The 18,992-nt window shown below is 42.5% G+C and overlaps 1 protein-coding gene across 18 annotated transcripts in view; it reads right to left on the bottom strand.

The window, feature by feature from the left end:
* Nucleotides 1–14,850: 14,850 nt before the first annotated feature.
* LOC133151771 (uncharacterized) overlaps nt 14,851–18,992 on the bottom strand; it is a 44,233-nt gene continuing 40,091 nt past the window's right edge. For 14 of the 18 annotated variants that reach the window (XM_061275067.1, XM_061275070.1, XM_061275060.1 and 11 more), the window contains one exon: nt 14,851–17,543. In XM_061275067.1, coding sequence (XP_061131051.1) covers nt 16,339–17,499 — 1,161 coding nt within the window. In that variant the 5' untranslated portion in view covers nt 17,500–17,543 and the 3' untranslated portion in view covers nt 14,851–16,338. Of the gene's footprint in view, nt 17,544–17,839; nt 17,911–18,992 lie in introns of all 18 variants that reach the window. The other 4 variants (XM_061275077.1, XM_061275065.1, XM_061275071.1 and 1 more) reach the window with 2 other exon arrangements.

The following is an 18,992-nucleotide window of genomic DNA, read 5'->3' as shown; positions in this document are numbered from 1 at the left end:
TAAGTTCCTGCAATAAACCCTTTTCCAAGCTGCACGTGGTCGCCCTGCTCCATCTTCCACTCCGTTCGTGACAGTGCGGACGTGAAAAAGGCGGCTCTGTATGGGAGAGACGTTGAAGAGGAAAAAAAAACACCCTTGGAAACCAAAACTTGCCCCTCGTCGTGACTCGGAGCCGCAACAAATGTTTTGGATTTGTGTAGGGTACATTGTGACAGCAAACGAGCAGGTGATCGAGCAAGCGTCTGATACGAGAGCATTGCGGTCGTATGGAGCGTGTTTGAAGTGAACAGCAGAGACGAAAGGAACAAGGCAAAGTGTTGTGAAATAAAATATTACCTGTAATACGCATTTTGTTACTTGCTGATTGTATTAAACTATCACATTCATTGTCAGTCAAGAAGAGAAGAGGACTATTCGCATCGGATCCATAGTGCGCATGCGCAGTGATACTGCCTCGGTATGACGTCCGGTCCGCGATGGAGATTAAAAAACAAACAATAAAAACAACACACCATCAAGGATTGCACCATCGCATCAAACGATGTGTCGTCAATTATGAATTTTACTGACTAAGTGTGTTGGGCAGGATGGCTCTATGCCCAAGTTTTAAAGCAGTGCTCAACACAAAACATTAACAGGACACCATTTCGAATGGTTTCACTTCGTAGGGTTGTACTCATTTATGTTGCCACCGATCTAGACATTGATGTCCATGTTCTTATTGTGTGAAGGCGAAGGCCTTCACACATATGTTATTCTACACCATTCTCTATTATTGTGTGAAGGCGAAGGCCTTCACACATTGATATTGTACTTTATTATTAAACAACTTATTCCTCCCATTTTTTTGACATCTAACTACTCCCACATGCTTCAACCGATTCACCTCGTTCAACCTTTCACACGTTCCAAAAATTCATGGCACGCTTGCCAGTATTTTTCGCGTTCATAACATTTACCGTTTTTAAGTAATTAGCAAATTTGTGCCTTTTATTTCCCCATTCATTCTTAATGGCAATGTCAACCCGAGCCAGTTTCCTGTAGTGGGTTCGATTCCCACATTGGGCGTCATTAATTATTTTACTCTTTATTCTTCCCGCTTATCATTTTCAACGCTTATCATTTGTAACTAACATTCGCATTCAACATTCATTACATTAAGCAATTTCCACCACTTTGATTACGTATTTGCATTCAACAAACACATTCATTACATTAACCAATTGCAACCACGACATAGTAAGGGACTCAATTAGCTCGTGGGAAACACAAGTGATTCCAGTACACGAGCATCATTCCCGAGTGGTATCAAAACCCGCGTCAGTTCGATTCCCACATTGGGCGTCATTATTTATTTTACTCTTTATCCTTCCCGGTTATCATTTTCAACGGTTATCATTTGTAACTTTTGTCATTCGCATTCAACATTCATTACATTAAGCAATTTCCACCACTTTGATTACGCATTCGCATTCAACAAACACATTCATTACATTAACCAAATTCAACCAGCAAGAAGGAAGGATCCTCATTAGCTCAGTCGGAAACACAATGGAAATGTCAACCCGAGCCAGTTTCCTGTAGTGGGTTCGATTCCCACATTGGGAGTCATAAATTATTTTACTCTTTATTCTTCCCCCTTATCATTTTCAACGCTTATCATTTGTACCTTTTTTGTAACATTTGTAACGTTTCATTTTTAACGCTTATCATTTGTACCTTTTTGTAACATGTATTTGTAACATTTTCCCATTTATTTCACAAGTATCTATTTTCCCTTTGTATTCTTCCCGCTCATCATTTTTAACGCTTAACGTTTGTAACTTAACATCTGCCTTCGCCTTCACACGCAATTTCTTCCGAAATTGCAATTCTAGTTGTGTGAAGGCGAAGGCCTTCACACATTGATATTGTACTTTATTATTAAACAACTTATTCCTCCCACTTTTTTGACATCTAACTACTCCCACATGCTTCAACCGATTCACCTCGTTCAACCTTTCACACGTTCCAAAAATTCATGGCACGCTTGCCAGTATTTTTCGCGTTCATAACATTTACCGTTTTTAAGTAATTAGCAAATTTGTGCCTTTTATTTCCCCATTCATTCTTAATGGCAATGTCAACCCGAGCCAGTTTCCTGTAGTGGGTTCGATTCCCACATTGGGCGTCATTAATTATTTTACTCTTTATTCTTCCCGCTTATCATTTTCAACGCTTATCATTTGTAACTAACATTCGCATTCAACATTCATTACATTAAGCAATTTCCACCACTTTGATTACGTATTCGCATTCAACAAACACATTCATTACGTTAACCAAATTCAACCAGTATGTAGACAGGGACACAATTAGCTCGTGGGAAACACAAGTGATTCCAGTACACGAGCATCTTTCCCGAGTGGTATCAAAACCCGCGTCAGTTCGATTCCCACATTGGGCGTCATTATTTATTTTACTCTTTATCCTTCCCCTTATCATTTTCAACGCTTATCATTTGTACCTTTTTTGTAACATTTATAACATTTCATTTTTAACGCTTATCATTTGTACCTTTTTGTAACATGTATTTGTAACATTTTCCCATTTATTTCACAATAATTTATTTTCCCTTTCTATTCTTCCCGCTCATCATTTTTAACGCTTAACGTTTGTAAATTAACATCTGCCTTCGCCTTCACACGCAATTTCTTCCGAAATTGCAATTCTAGTTATTATTATTCTCTTTTATTCTCCACACTTTTTTGACACGTTTCATCTTCCACATAATTCATCCGATTCACTCCATTCCACTTTTCACGTATTCCAAATATTCACGCGACGAGCGCTTGTATTTTTCTCGTTCCGAAAATTTTCCGATTCCGCAAAATTCCCAAAATTCCGACAAATTTTTCCCCATTCATTCTTAATGGCACATTCGACATTTCACATTTACGTCGTTCCAATTTGAAATTCACATCATTCAGCACATTCTAATCACATTCGGAAGGATTCTCGACATTCCCAAAATTCCCAAATTCGAAAATTTCACGTTTTCACGTTAAAAATTCCGACAAATTTTCACAAAATTTCGTTTTTCACCTCTAACTTCTACATTTTTCAACCGATTCAACTCGTTCCAACTTTCAACTGTTCATCTTTTGCCTACCTATTCCACAACGTCCCACTTACCAAAAACTTCACATCTTTTATTTTGAAATTCAACCAAAATTCTCTAAAATTTCGTTTTTCTACTCTAATTTCTACATTTTTCAACCGATTCAACCCATTCCAACTTTCAACTGTTCATTATTTTTCTACTGATTCCACAACTTCCCACTTACCAAAAGCTTCACATCTTTTATTTTGAAATTCACACCCAATTCCTTTTCCCTTCTCATTTCTACATTTTTCAACCGATTCAACCCATTCCAACTTTCAACTGTTCATCATTTTTCTACCTATTCCACAACTTCCCACTTACCAAAAACTTCACATCTTTTATTTTGAAATTCACACCCAATTTCCTTTTCCCTTCTCATTTCTACATTTTTCAACCGATTCAACCCATTCCAACTTTCAACTGTTCACTATTTTTCTACCGATTCCACAACTTCCCACTTACCAAAAGCTTCACGTCTTTTATTTTGAAATTCACACCCAATTCCTTTTCCCTTCTCATTTCTACATTTTTCAACCGATTCAACCCATTCCAACTTTCAACTGTTCATCATTTTTCTACCTATTCCACAACTTCCCACTTACCAAAAACTTCACATCTTTTATTTTGAAATTCACACCCAATTTCCTTTCCCCTTCTCATTTCTACATTTTTCAACCGATTCAACCCATTCCAACTTTCAACTGTTCATTATTTTTCTACCGATTCCACAACTTCCCACTTACCAAAAGCTTCACGTCTTTTATTTTGAAATTCACACCCAATTCCTTTTCCCTTCTCATTTCTACATTTTTCAACCGATTCAACCCATTCCAACTTTCAACTGTTCATCATTTTTCTACCTATTCCACAACTTCCCACTTACCAAAAACTTCACATCTTTTATTTTGAAATTCACACCCAATTTCCTTTTCCCTTCTCATTTCTACATTTTTCAACCGATTCAACCCATTCCAACTTTCAACTGTTCATCATTTTTCTACCTATTCCACAACTTCCCACTTACCAAAAACTTCACATCTTTTATTTTGAAATTCAACCAAAATTCTCTCAAATTCCGTTTTTGTACTCTAATTTCTACATTTTTCAACCGATTCAACCCATTCCAACTTTCAACTGTTCATCATTTTTCTACCTATTCCACAACTTCCCAAATACTTCACATCTTTTATTTTGAAATTCACACCCAATTCCCTTTTCCCTTCTCATTTCTACATTTTTCAACCGATTCAACCCATTCCAACTTTCAACTGTTCATCATTTTTCTACCTATTCCACAACTTCCCACTTACCAAAAACTTCACATCTTTTATTTTGAAATTCACACTCAATTCCCTTTTCCCTTCTCCTTTCTACATTTTTCAACCGATTCAACCCATTCCAACTTTCAACTGTTCATCATTTTTCTACCTATTCCACAACTTCCCACTTACCAAAAACTTCACATCTTTTATTTTGAAATTCACACCCAATTCCCTTTTCCCTTCTCATTTCTACATTTTTCAACCGATTCAACCCATTCCAACTTTCAACTGTTCATCATTTTTCGACCTATTCCACAACTTCCCAAAACCTTCACATCTTTTATTTTGAAATTCACACCCAATTCCTTTTTCCCTTCTCATTTCTACATTTTTCAACCGATTCAACCCATTCCAACTTTCAACTGTTCATCATTTTTCAACCTATTCCACAACTTCCCACTTACCAAAAACTTCACATCTTTTATTTTGAAATTCGCCACAAATTCTCCAAATATTCTACATTTCTCAAGTAATTCAACACGTTTCAACATCGTTCGGCAGCATTCCCCGAAAAAGTTATTCATACATTTCGCCTTCACACGCAATTTCTCCAGAAATTGCAAAATTCTAGTTTTTATTTTGTTATTTCATACAACTGAATAGTGTCATTACTTAATTGTTGTCTCATTAAGATCCACAAAACTGTGACAAGTTTGTTCATTTTTGTGCATAAGGTTGACAGCCAGTAAAGATGAATTTTTTTGTTCCCTTGACATGTTTTCTATACAGTAATCCCTCGTTTTTTGCCGGGGCTACGTTCCAAAAAGAACCTATGATAGGTGAAATCCGTGAAAGAGTAAGCCTGTCTTTTTGTTCCACGTCTTTGTCGGTCAGTCCTGTTGTTGGTTTTGTTGTACCATGATTTTCTTTAAAAATAAAATAAAATAAAAATAAAAAAAATGTAAAAAAAATTGTACCCATGTATAATGCGCACCCCAGATTTTAGGACAATAAATTAGTTAAATTTCGCGCATTATACATGTTAAAAAACGGTAATCAATGTGCATGCCTGCATTTCGATTGGGGATGCATCCAGGAGGTTTTAAACCTAGTTCTCTGGTGGAAAAGGATTCAAGATTCAAGAATTTTTATTCGCCATGTTTGGGCGTGCCAAACAAGGAATTTGACTTCGGTACGTCACAGCCTCTGTTCAACGTTTAGGTGACTAACAACACTCGGGATGTGTGAAAAATGACAAATATTCTCAGACATCCCCTGATCTTAAACTTCCAGGGGAGCAAGGAAAAACTCAAAACTCCAACTAGGGGAAATGAGAAACCTTGAGAAGAGACCACAGATGGGAGGGTCCCTCTTCCAGGATGACCAGGCTGCAATGGATGCAGAGAAGACACATAGTACAAACAGTGTAGACAATTAAAAAAAGGTGTGGAGAACAGGATGTTATTGCACAGTTTATTCTTATACTAGTTACCTGGAACAAATTATCCACATTCACTTTAGATATATTCATCCCATTCTTTAATATCTACAGCGGTTGTTGACAAAGTATACATATAAACATCATACTCTCATGGCAGTCCAGATCTGACACAGCAGATCATCCTGCAAAGGTCAAATTGATCTTTTAAATTGCTACAATGCAGCATAATTAAAAAATTTTTTGGAGTGATCAATATAAGTTGTTCACTCATCTCTCCCCTACTCATTATGACTTAGTTCCCACAAATACCATATTGCTGAAGTTAACAAAGTGGCAACAAAGATAGCCACCTTACATACAATAACATCATTGTTCCATTTTCTTGTTCCCGGCATTTCTCTAAGAGGTAAGGCTCCCTTTGGGTCACTTTTTCCCGATTGAACGTTACCTCAAAAGAAATTACCCTTTTGTAATTTGCAAGGACTACCTCAACTGACCTTTCTGCTATTTTAATGGCAGTTGATGTAATTATCAATATTCAATGTGGCCCTTCCCCCTTGGAAGAACACCAGTGTTTTGTTTTCACTGCTCTTAATGAGAACGTGCTTTGTTCTTTTTGCCTTTAAAATATTAATTATAAATATAAAATGTAAATGTCAAATTTGAATCATCCTTAGTTTCCCACTTGGTTTTAAAACATGGTAATCTATATTGTCGCCCAAACAATTTTTCATACGGGGTTAAACCCACAGCACTCGTAATATTTATGTACAGTTTGACCAGGTCTAAACATTTTGTCCATGATCTTCCATTTTTCCCATGCACATTTTCACACTTTATACCAGTTCTGTTACGAGAATTAATTTTCAAAATCCCATATCTCGGTATTATTATTATTATTATTATTTTTTACATAACGTTTTTGCCACTGTTAAGGCATTCAGTGTTTTTGTTTAAACCAAATCAAACCATTTTGAGAATGGATCTATTATGACCAGGCATTATAACCCTGTGGATTGTGTTTAGCACATGTTAAACAAGCTCTACAATTTTTTTTATTTTTTTTAATTTATTTATTTATTTTTTTGAAAATGTTTTGAATATGAATCAAATCCGTATGTTGTATAAAGCTGACTGACCTGGCCTACTATCCCTCCTCTTGAGCCATGTGACATACAACCATGGCTCAATATTGCCGCCCATTTGTAGAGGTTTTCTGTAGGATAGGTCAGTCTTCTGGTCATTTATAGACACCATTCTCCACTCATGCCCCACTTTTCGTCCATAATTGAGTTTCAGTCTATGGACTTTGTCGCTGCACATCTTCAAACAAAAAAAATTCCAGTAATTCAATCCGCTTCTTGTGTGTATAAAATTTGAAGCGTCTATTGCACCGCAGCTATGCGGCTCCGTCTGCAAGCTTGTTACCTCTTGACACCTTATCAGTCTCGTGCGTGCCCTGCACACGTGCATGTAGCTATTTGTCGTGGCAATTGGACTGCTTCCACAACTAGCTTAGTTGTAGTTTCTTGTAGTTTTTTTTTTTTTTTTCAATTAGTTTCTCATCGTTTATCACAAGAATCTTAGTAATTTGAACAAAAATCTAAAAGTATGTTTTATTTTACTCAGTTGTACGATTTAGAGAATCCATATAAGATAAGAGGAACTTTATTAATCTCACGTGTGAGAAACTGCATGTAACAACAGCCCGATTTACAGGAAGGTACAAGTAGGGGGATAAAGGTGCAAAAAGAGACTTCTGGACCGTAGTCCTCCGGCATAAAAAATAGAATACAATATAAAAAGAAAAAATATGGAAAAATAACAACAATTGTAGTAAAACTAAAAATATAAGCTATGAATATTTACAAAAAGAAGAAGATAAAAAAGTAGTGGTAAAGTGTCAAAGTGTATGAAGTGTATGAGTTTAGTAATGCTAATAAAATAAATAAAAGAAATAGTGCACGGGTTATGGAAGTGAAATAGATCTAGGCATTGTGTGGCAGAGGATATTGCACATTGGAAGAATTGCACGTTATGGGGAAAGTATTGCACAGAAGGATGTGTTTACAGGTTGTCATTGTACAGCCTGATTGCGGTGGGGATGAAGGAGCTGCGGTAGCGTTCCTTCTTACACGGGGGGAGTCTGAGTCTCTGACTGAAGGAGCTGCTCAAGTTCTCCAAGGTCAGATGCAGTGGGTGAGAGGGGTTGTTCCTGATGGATGCTAGCCTGGCTAGCACCCTCCTCTCGCCCACCTCCTCAACAGTGTCTAGAGGGCAGCCCACCACAGAGCTGGCCCTCTTAACCAGTTTGTTGAGCCTCTTCCTATCCCTCTCTGTGCTGCTCGGAGCCCAACAGACCACAGCGTAGAGGATAGCAGAGGCTACCACTGAGTCATAGAAGGTTTTTAGCAGAGGCCTGCTCACTCCAAAGGAGCTGAGTCTCCTCAGGAGATGGAGGCGGCTCTGTCCCTTCTTGTAGACGGTGTTCATGTGATCCGTCCAGTTCAGTTTATTGTTGAGGTGAACACCCAGGTACCTGAAACTGTCCACGACCTCAATGTCCTGACCCTGGATGTTCACCGGTGAGTGGGGAGGTGCTCCTCTCCTAAAGTCAATCACCAGCTCCTTCGTCTTACTGGTGTTCAAGCACAGGTGATTGTGCTCACACCAGTCCACAAAGGCGCTGATGGCCGACAGGTACTCCAGCTCGCCCCCCTTAGACATACAGCCAACTATAGTTGAGTCATCGGAGAACTTCTGGAGATGACAGATGTCAGTGTTATGCGTGAAGTCCGAGGTGTACAGTGAAAAGAAATGGGGACAGGACTGTGCCCTGAGGTGCTCCAGTGCTGCAGACTACCACCTCTGATCGGCAGCCATGCAGTTGCACGTACTGGGGCCGGTTAGTGAGGTAGTCAATGGTCCAGTCAGTGAGGTGATGGTCCACTCCAGTGTCTAGCAGCTTCACTCGTAGCAGGGCCGGCGAGATGGTGTTGAAGGCACTGGAGAAGTCAAAGAACATGACCCTCACAGCGCTGCCGGCGGACTCCAGGTGGGTGAGCGTCCGCTGCAGCAGGTAGATGACGGCGTCTTCCACCCCAATGCCGATCTTGTAGGCAAACTGCAGCGGATCCAGAGTGGGGCTCACCACGGAGCGGAGGTGGCTGAGGACCAGGCGTTCCATCACCTTCATGATGTGGGAAGTGAGGGCGACAGGTCTGAAGTGGGCCGGTTCCTTGGCGTGCGGTGTTTTGGGAACTGGGACGATGGAGGATGTCTTCCATGCGCTAGGCACCTTCGCCAGGCTGAGGCTCAGGTTGAGGAGGTGGCATAGAACATGGCAGAGATCATCAGCACATGTCCGTAGCAGCCTGGGGGAGATGCCATCCGGACCCGGGGCCTTTCTCTGTTTCAGCCTCCCCAGCTCTCTCCTCACCTGAGCAGGAGTGAAGGAGAGGGGAGGGGGCTGAGATGAGGTTGAAGGCCGTGGTGAGTCATTGGGGGAGATGAGTGATTGTCCATGTGGTGGGCGGGAGGGTGTTAAGTGGCCATGAAGCAGGGGGGAGTGGGTTGATTGTCCATGAGGCAGGCGGGGGGGTGGATCCAGGTATCCAGGCAATGGGAGGCTGGGGGGGGGCAGCGGGCAGGGGGGTGAGAGGGAGTGGGGACAGGCCAAAACGGTTGAAGTGCTGGTTAAGCTCATCCGCCCAGCGTTGATCCCCGTTAATGCTGCCACACGCTCTCCGTCCAGAACCAGACATAGTCCTCAGGCCACGCGACACATCCCGCACGTTCCTCTGTGCGAGTTCCTCCTCCACCTTCCTAGCGAAGTCCCGCTTTGCTTCGCGGATCGTCCTCTGGAGCAGATGCTGCAGCCTCTTCTGCTCCTCTCTGTCCCCGCGTCTGAAAAGCCCACCACTTCTTGTTGATAAGGGCTTTCAGATGCGGGGTCATCCAGGGGTGGTTATTTGAGTAGCAACGCACCCTCTTAGAAGGTATTGTGCTCTCAACGCAGAAGTTAATATAGTCCGTGATGCAGTCAGTGAGGGCGTCGATGTCCTCGCCATGATCACTGTAGAAAACTTCCCAGTCGGTAGACTCAAGGCAGCTTCTCAGATGCTCGATGGCTTCCTCGCTCCAAACCCTCACTTCCTTTACCTGCGGGGGGTCTCTTCTCACCTTGGGTGAGTATTGGGAGGTGAGTAGTACCAGGTTGTGGTCTGAACGGCCCAGTGGGGGGAGGGCAGAGGCTGTGAATGCTCCCTCAGCATTGCAATAGAAGTGGTCCAGTATCTTATTGTCCCTGGTAGCACAGTTTACGTACTGAGTGAAGGTGGGCAGCGTGGAAGACAGAGAGGCATGATTGAAATCACCGGTAATTGCAATGAAGGCCCGTGGATGGTCTGTCTGCAGCTTGCACACGGCGCTGTGAATGATGTCACGCGCGCGCGCCGCATTTGCAGACGGGGGAATGTAGACACACACCAGAATAATATGTCCAAATTCCCTCGGGAGGTAGTAAGGTCTCATGCTTATAGTCAGAAACTCGATGTCCTCGGAGCAGTGTTTCTCTCTGACGTAAACATGGGACTGCTTGCACCACGCTTCATTTATGTAAACCGCGATTCCACCGCCTCTCGTCTTACCGCTCTGAGCTGCACTCCTATCCGCTCTCTCCAGTCTGAACCCGGGTAGAGAAACAGCGGAGTCCGGGATGGTGTCAGTCAGCCACGATTCAGAAAAACACAGCAGACTCGCGTCCCTGTAAAGTCCGTTGAATCGTGTCAGGGCCGCGAGCTCATCCATCTTCCCGTGTAGCGAGCGGACATTTCCCGTTACAACGGACGGTAAACACGGCTGCTTTTTCCTCTTTCCCGATCCTCTACAGCCTCTCCTCCGTCTTCTTAGTTCCTCCGGAACCTTAGGTTTCGTGGCGAAGTAGAAGGATCCGGGTCGTGCGGCAAGCAGCTGGTCTCGGCTGTAAACAATGAGACTCGCGGCGACTCCACTGAATGCACCACCACGTGCCGGTTGAAAAAGTAACGAAAAAAGAAGGACTACGGCCAAAAAAGCTCCCGAACTAGGTTTAACATGTGCAGGCTCGCACAAGGTTCGCCCTAGTAGAGAGAAAAACTTAGAAAGAAAACTAGAAATAATAAATAAAAGTGAAAAAGGGGGGAAAGAGGGGAGAGCTGTTGCTACAGGCTTCACACAGGGCGGCGCCATCTTAATCTTAATATGTAGTAAAGTGTTGTATTACTACATATGATTTTGAGGTAAATTTTGGATTCTATGCGTCACTGTATGTCACCTTAAATGGCGACCTTGCAGCAGTGAGAAGACCCTAAGCTATTTTTGCGGTACAGAGAAGCTCTAGTTTCAGTAATGTGTAGGTACTTAGAATATGGAAGGGCCATTCGTCCGTGACCAGGAAGACCTTTGTCCATGCACTTTTAAGGGCATCGGAAGTAACCAGTAGAGTGAGACTCGGACCGCAGCTGTTGTCTTACGAGGTACAAATGATGGGGGAGAACAGATAGAGAGGAGAACGAGAGCGCGAAGAGCAAGGAGCGCGCAGGAGCGGGGAGAGCGCGAAGGGCAAGGAGCGCGGAAGGCGCGAAGGACAAGAGCAGGCGCGCAAGGGCGCAAGGGGCAAGAGCAAGAAGCGCGGGGGCCTTTTTGGGGCGAACATCTGTGCTGTCGAGAGCTGAAACATCTTTGCTCTTGGGGCCACTCTAACTTTTGGAGAGACATCACTTTGACATCGGTTGAATAAATCTTTTCCCAATCAGCCGTGCGTCACCGAAGTGCTTCCTTACCCGGACCAGCCATCGTCCACTGAGTGTTTTTTTGGAGACCAGCGAAACAACAAAGACCAGTCACCACAATTTCATCTTCATTTAATTTGACACACCTTACAAAATGCTTCTCAGTGTCCTAGTGCACACATGTTTTGCGTGTGTAACTGGTTGTCTCAACCCGTGTTCCACATCCTAATCTTTCCTCCCTCCAGGTGTCAAACCAATCAAGATAAAGATAAAAAACAACAAAGTAACCGCCAGTAAATTAATATAATAGTCAATTGTTGTTGTTTCTTAACTTTAACTAACTCAATCACTCTCTTATTCTCAAATGTAAAAACTTGTGTAGTCTTGACACAACCAATCGACTATTTCTTCTAAATTTAGCTTTGAAATGTTATTTAATAATTTTGCTTCATCCAATTCCAGAAAGCAAGTTCTTTCCATCTTTCAAATTTTGTTTCATCAGGGCTAGGCATTAATGCAGTGTGGACCAGTTTCTGCCCACAAAAAAATTGCTTGCCTTTCTTTTCTTCTTATTTTCACAAAATTGCTTTTGTTTTGCGGTGCAAATCATATAGACTACAATCTAGCAAATTCTTTTGTGCACCTACATTAGCCAATTTTAACACATAACACTGACAGCACACAGACAACACAAAAACTTACAGCAGAGACACAGCTCACAAACAATACAAACAAACAACGCTGCGCAAACGTCATCCTCTATTTTGACGTTTTGGTTATACTTTTGTTTTCTCATCAGTGACTTTTATCCTTCATGCAAATATTGTCACATCTTCCTCAAGCATCACTCTGAGAAAATCACACTGTCCCTGCCCTGCCCGCAGCCATAGCACCCCTCGTGCGAGGGGGGGGCGCAGCATCAATGTTGATTGGTCACAGGCTGGCCATTTCCTGCAACAACCATGATGCCGGCCCACCGCTCACACGAGCATAGCAATGGCCCCGCGACAACGCGCGAGCACAGGCACGCTTATCAGTTTCACCTTCTCAAAGGGCAAGCCAACTTTGCTGTTGCCCTCCCCCATCATGTTCACCTTCAACATCTTTCAGTCTTCTACACAACATTTGCTGTCTCTTATTCCCATCCTATCAAGCCACCGTTCTCGTAACTCTCTGCCACACACGCCTTATTTTGTCTATTGCACACACCTTGCTCATCTCAGTTTCTCCAACCAACTTAAACACACCATCATCCACTTCTCAATTTGCCTATTATTGCTCAACAGCCTCCAGAACATTCTCCATAACTGATTTCTTCCATAGAACACACCTCTCACTCGCACTCATACGCACACCCATTCATGAGGATCCTCTGCGCGCACACGCACACACACACCAGCACAAAAGGATGACGCACAACATATAAGAACACATAGAAGCACTAAGAACACCTTTTTGCTCGTATTACTTGTCTGATTTATTCTCTATTTCACTTTTAGAAACTATGTGTAATTCCTTTCCGTGTATTTTGCAAATTTTAACTTCAGTGTTACTTTATATTACTTTATCCTTTTAACACAAATATCTCCTGTATATTTAAGCTAATTTCTCTTTAATTTTGGCAGCCAGGTTCCCACTTCATTACATGGAAACCTGATTTGATTTGACCTTGGCCTAGTCATAACTGTCTTTGGTAATTTATGCAGTCACGTGCCATGTGACCGTTTTCCCCGCAACTCCAGCATTCTATTGGAGGTTGCACAACTCCTCTTCCTCGGCCTCTAAAGCCTTCTCTGTTGGGTATTGCTCGCCCTCTCTCTGCTCCCCTCCTTGAAGGACATTTACACCTCCCATCTCACCCGCAAGGCGACCACGATTGTGAGTGATGTGAGTCACCCCGCTCACTCTTTGTTCGAGCTTCTGCCCTCTGGGAAGAGGTACAGAAGCCTGCACTCCCCCACCACCAGACTCTCAAACAGCTTCATACTCCAGGCTGTCAGGATCCTGAACTCGCTCCCCCGTTCTGCGTAGCGTTCTGTACTTTTACTGTCTGTATGCACACTGGCTTTTATCCGTTGTGTTATCTATTTATTTATTATTTATTGTTACTCTTATTATTTATTGTTTGTGCCTTCTTGTTTTTTATATTGCGTCGTTTACTTGTATGTCTATCGTGTACTATGTTTTGTCACCGTGGGATAGGGAAAACGTAATTTCGATCTCTTTGTGTGTCTCGGCATGTGAAGATGTTGACAATAAAGCAGACTTTGACTTTTGACTTTAATGATTTTAAAAGAATGTTGCAGATCTACCACGGTGGGTCTTACAGGGTTTCAAGGCGATAGCGCTAGCAAGCGAACTTGAAATCAATGACTTTAAAGGCGGTCCTTCGTGGTGCTTTCACTTTATGAAGAGACATAATCTCTCCATCTGCACACGAACGACTGTTTCACAGCAACTGCCAGAAGACTACAAAGAAAAGTTGGGCACCTTTCGCAAATATTGCAAAAGCAAGATCACTGAAAAAAAAATCCGGCCAGAGCACATCATCAACATGGACGAAGTTCCACTCACTTTTGACATTCCTGTGAACCGCACTGTGGATAAAACGGGAGCAAATAATATTATAAATATTATAATATATGTAAATATTCGCACCACAGGGAATGAGAAATCAGTAGGGGTGTAACGATTCATCGATACACATCGATTAATCGATATAAGGCTCTACGATTTATTGGGATCGATGCTAAACGTAGACATCGATTTATATCGCCGTGTTTGACCTCGGACATTAGACGTGACTTTATTTTGAAATCCAGTTCATTGTTGCTTGCTTCCTCTTTCCGGGAGCAGTGCGGGGGCGTGTTGTGTTGTGAGCAGAGCAGGCACGTGAAAGGGGAGTCGACAACTAGTACGCGGCTCCTGGGCTGGTGCTATGGCTAGTGTCTAAAAGGACGAGGAAATTGGCTCCCCTTTACGCTTCAAGTCATTCTTTGGAAGCACTTTGGATTCCAAAGAAAAGATGACTCAACGGACAAGACACGTGCAGTTTGTAAATCCTGCCATGCGGTGATCAAATATTCAGGGAGCACAAATCTCGCCGCACATTTAAAGAAAAAACACGACATCAAAGTTCAGTGTTAAAATAAGCACTGTATACTACAATACTCTTGTAATTTTCTAAATAAAGAGTTTGCAGTACCTTGTTGATTTTGCGTATGAATTGTTATAAATCAGGAGATTGTTCTATATTTTTTATTTAAAAAAAAAATATATATGTATCGATCGTAGAGCACTATATCGTGATGTATCGTGAATGAATCACAGCAGTGTTTAAGATATCGGTAAATATCGTATCGTGTGAAAAAAAAAAAAAAAAAAAAACGCGATTTACACCCCTAGAAATCAGCCTTCACGGTAGTTCTCGCTTGACAGGCTAATGGGCAGAAACTTCCCCCCATGGTTATTTTCAAGAGGAAGACCTTGCCAAAAGAAAACTTTCCAGCCGGCGTCATCATCAAAGCCAACTGGAAAGGCTGGATGGATGGATGAAAAGAAGATGAGCAAGTGGTTGAGCGAAATATACGTGATGAGACCAGGTGGCTTTTTTCACACAGCTCCCTGTTTATTTATGACTCCATGCGCGCCCACATCACAGATGGTGTCAAAAAACAAGTAAAGCGCGCTAATTCAACACTCGCCGTCATTCCAGGTGGATTGACAAAAGAACTCCAGCCGCTAGATATCAGTGTCAACAGGGCTTTCAAAGCTAGGATGCGAACTGCGTGGGAACAGTGGATGACAGAAGGCTAACACACGTTCACCAAGACAGGGAGACAGCGCCGGACGACATACGCCACTATCTGCCAGTGGATCGTAAATGCATGGGCTGATATTTCTGTCTCAACCGTTGTCCGAGCTTTCAGGAGGGCAGGAATTGTCACTGAACTGTGCTAGACAGCAGCAGCGACACTGACAATGACGACTTCGAAGAGGCGTGGATGCCGTATCCGCCCAACTGTTTAATTCGGACACTGAAGAAGAAGAATTTAAGGGATTTGTGGATGAAGACTAATTTACTGAAGTGAGCTAACCATGTTTTTTTTGTTTGTTGCGTGATATTAACGTTATTGATATATTGTTATTGTTATTATATTGTGATTGTATTCATGTTTGAGCAACGTTGAGTTTGTTATATTGTTATTGTTATTATATTGTGATTGCATTAATGTTTGAGCAACGTTGAGTTATTGTTATATTGTTATTGTTTTCACTATTTCGAGTGTTGTACTAGTATATTGTGATTGGATTAATGTTTAATATTTATTAATGTTTATAATTAAAGTTTACTGATCTATCTGACTGTTTTGTTTTGTACTTATTAAAGTAAGCTTTACATGTTTATTTTGTGTGTTGTGTGATATTAACATTATTGATATATTGTTATTGTTTTCACTATTTCAAGTTATTATAATGTGATTGCATTTATGGTGCACCTTAAAGTCCGGTGCGCCTTATATTCAAGATTCAAGAGTTTTTATTCGCCATGTTTGAGCATGCCAAACAAGGAATTTGACTTCGGTAAATCACACCCTCTGGTCAACATTTAAGTGACTAACAACACTCAGGACATGTGAAAAATGGCAAAAACAGTGTAGACAAATTCAAAAAGGTGTGAAGAGCAGGATGTTATTGCACAGTAATGACTCTGAGACTCTATGAGTGGTGTGAGTTCATCAGAGCAACAGCCTGGGGGAAGAAGCTGTCTCTGTGTCTGCTGGTTTTGGCGTACCGAGCTCTATAACGCCGTCCGGAGGGTAGTAGTTCAAACAGATTGCAACCTGGGTGAGAAGGGTCTGTAGAGATGTTCCTTGCACGTTTCCTGGTCCTGGACAGGTAAAAGTCTTGGATAGATGGGATGTTGATTCCAATGATCTTTCCTGCAGTCCTGATTGTCCGTTGCAGTCTGTGCTTGTCTTGTTTGGAGGCCGATCCAAACCAGACAGTGATGGAGGTGCAGAGGACAGACTGGATGATGGCAGTGTAGAAGGTCTTCAGAAGCTCTCGCGGCAGGTTGAACTTCTTGAGCTGTCTCAGGAAGTACAGCCTCTGCTGGGCCTTCTTCCGGACAGAGTCTATGTGGCCGGTCCATTTCAGGTCCCAAGAGATTGTGGTTCCCAGGAACTTGAAGGTGTCTGTGGAGAGCATAGTATTACTGCGGATAGTGAGGGGTAAAAGTGGTGAAGGGTCTCGCCTGAAATCCACTCTCATCTCCACGGTCTTGAGCGGGTTCAGCTCCAGATGGTTTTGGCTACACCAGTGGACCAGCCGCTCCACCTCCTGTCTGTACGCAGTCTCATCACCGTCCTGGATCAGTCCGATGAGAGTGGTGTCGTCTGCATACTTCAGGAGCTTCACAGGAGAGTCACCTGAGGAGAAATCATTGGTGTAGAGAGAGAAGACGACGAACAGGATCCTGGCGTACGTTTCTGGGGTGATCAGGTGGTGCAGGATGTAGTGCAGTCCCATGTTGACCGCATCATCCACTGACCTGTTTGCCCGGTAGGCAAACTGGAGGGGGTCAAGCAGGGGGCCCGTGACCTCCTTCAGGTGGTTCAGCACTAACCTCTCGAAAGATTTCATGACCACAGATGTCAGTGCGACGGGTCTATAGTCATTCAAACCTGTGATGGCGGCCTTCTTGGCCACTGGAACGATGGTGGAGCTCTTGAAGCATGAGGGCACCTCACACAGCTCCAGAGAACGGTTGAAGATCCGTGCAAAGGTGGGCGCCAGCTGATCAGCGCAGACTTTCAAGCAGGAAGGTGACACACCGTCTGGGCCCGGTGCCTTCCTGGTCTTTCGTCTCCGGAACATCTGGCGCACTTCCTCCTCGCGGACCTGGAGTGCGGGCGCGGCCTCTGCAAGAGAGATAGTGGGTGACAGCGATGATAGAGGTGTGGACAGAGCAGTTGTGGGGAGAGGTGAGTATGTAGATTGTGCTGCAGGAAGTCCCGTCGTGTGGGAGGACCGATCAAACCTGCAGTAGAACTTGTTTAGCTATATATGGACAAAGTTTTAAAATGGGCCATTCGTTGAATGTGCGCCTATTATATAGTCTTATTGCGCTTTATGTATAGTCCGGTGCGCCTTATAGTCCGGAAAACACGTTACTGTAAAGTAGAACAATTTGTGACTCGCACGTATTTCACTGCACCTCCGACTGTACCGCTGTGGCCTGGCTCCGCTCTCTAGTGCCTTTTTCTTCTGAAGCCATAACACGATGCACTGAAAAAAAAAAAATCTGTGAAGCAGCGAGGCCGTGAAAGGTGAACTGCGATATAGAGAGGGATTACTGTACTGCTAAAGCAGCTTTGTTCACATTTTGCGCAGTGCATTGTGGGATGGAATGTCCAGACCTTTATATAACTACAGTGACAACACCTTGCATTCTCATTTTCACAAAAAAGTATTTCATAATTAAAGCCTGGTTCATCTGGTGGGATAATTAGCTCAATGCTGACCCAGTTCCTACTCCCAACAATCATCAGAATCTTTTCGATTGTCTTAATGGCTCCAACAATAATCTTTTTAGATATTCCTGCTGTGTGATCTTGAGACGTTTTGCAGGATTTCCTATTTGACCTATATATTCGTGAATGAAATCGATTCATGTGTGTTGTGTTGATTTTAACGTGTGGCTGCACGAAACACTGAATGTTACAAAACTGTTATACATGTGATTTTCTTATTTTCTTATTGTCAAATGTGGGGTCTCTTAGGTTTTGGAAGTCACCCAGCGGTTTATTTATTGTGTTATTTGTTTATTATTTATTCATCACTCATATTATTTATTTATCATTTATTATTTATTATTTATTGTTTGTGCCTTCTTGTTTTTATTTTGTGTCGTTTACTTGTATGTCTATCGTGTACTATGTCTTGTCACCGTGGGATAGAGGAAACGGAATTTCGGTTTCTTTGTGTGTCTTGACATATGAAGGGATTGACAATAAAGCTGACTTTGACTTTGATCTTGCAGCGTGAACCAGGTACAAGATTATTATGCCTGTTTTGCAAAATGTGGGAGGAACCCAAACAAGCAAAAGGAAAAGGAGCCTACAAAGAGGCCTATGCTGAGATTAAAACCCTGAGAAAAAATGTTAATTCTTCCCCCAGGCTGTTGCTCTGGTGAACTCACACCACTCATAGACTCAGAGACATCACTGTGCACTGTGAAATACTGACAAGATGGCGGCGCGTGCATACGCAGCGACCTCTCTCTGTACCGCCCGAACGGTGTTTTGTCCATCTAATGAGTGTTTGTCCGGCAGTTTTATGTGTTCGTCTCGTCGTACTGAGTCGTGCTA

This window comes from Syngnathus typhle, linkage group LG3 (genome assembly GCF_033458585.1).
Source record: "Syngnathus typhle isolate RoL2023-S1 ecotype Sweden linkage group LG3, RoL_Styp_1.0, whole genome shotgun sequence".
Classification (NCBI taxonomy): domain Eukaryota; kingdom Metazoa; phylum Chordata; class Actinopteri; order Syngnathiformes; family Syngnathidae; genus Syngnathus; species Syngnathus typhle.
The sequence above is the reverse complement of the archived record's forward strand: the minus strand, read 5'-3'. Positions and strand labels throughout refer to the sequence as shown.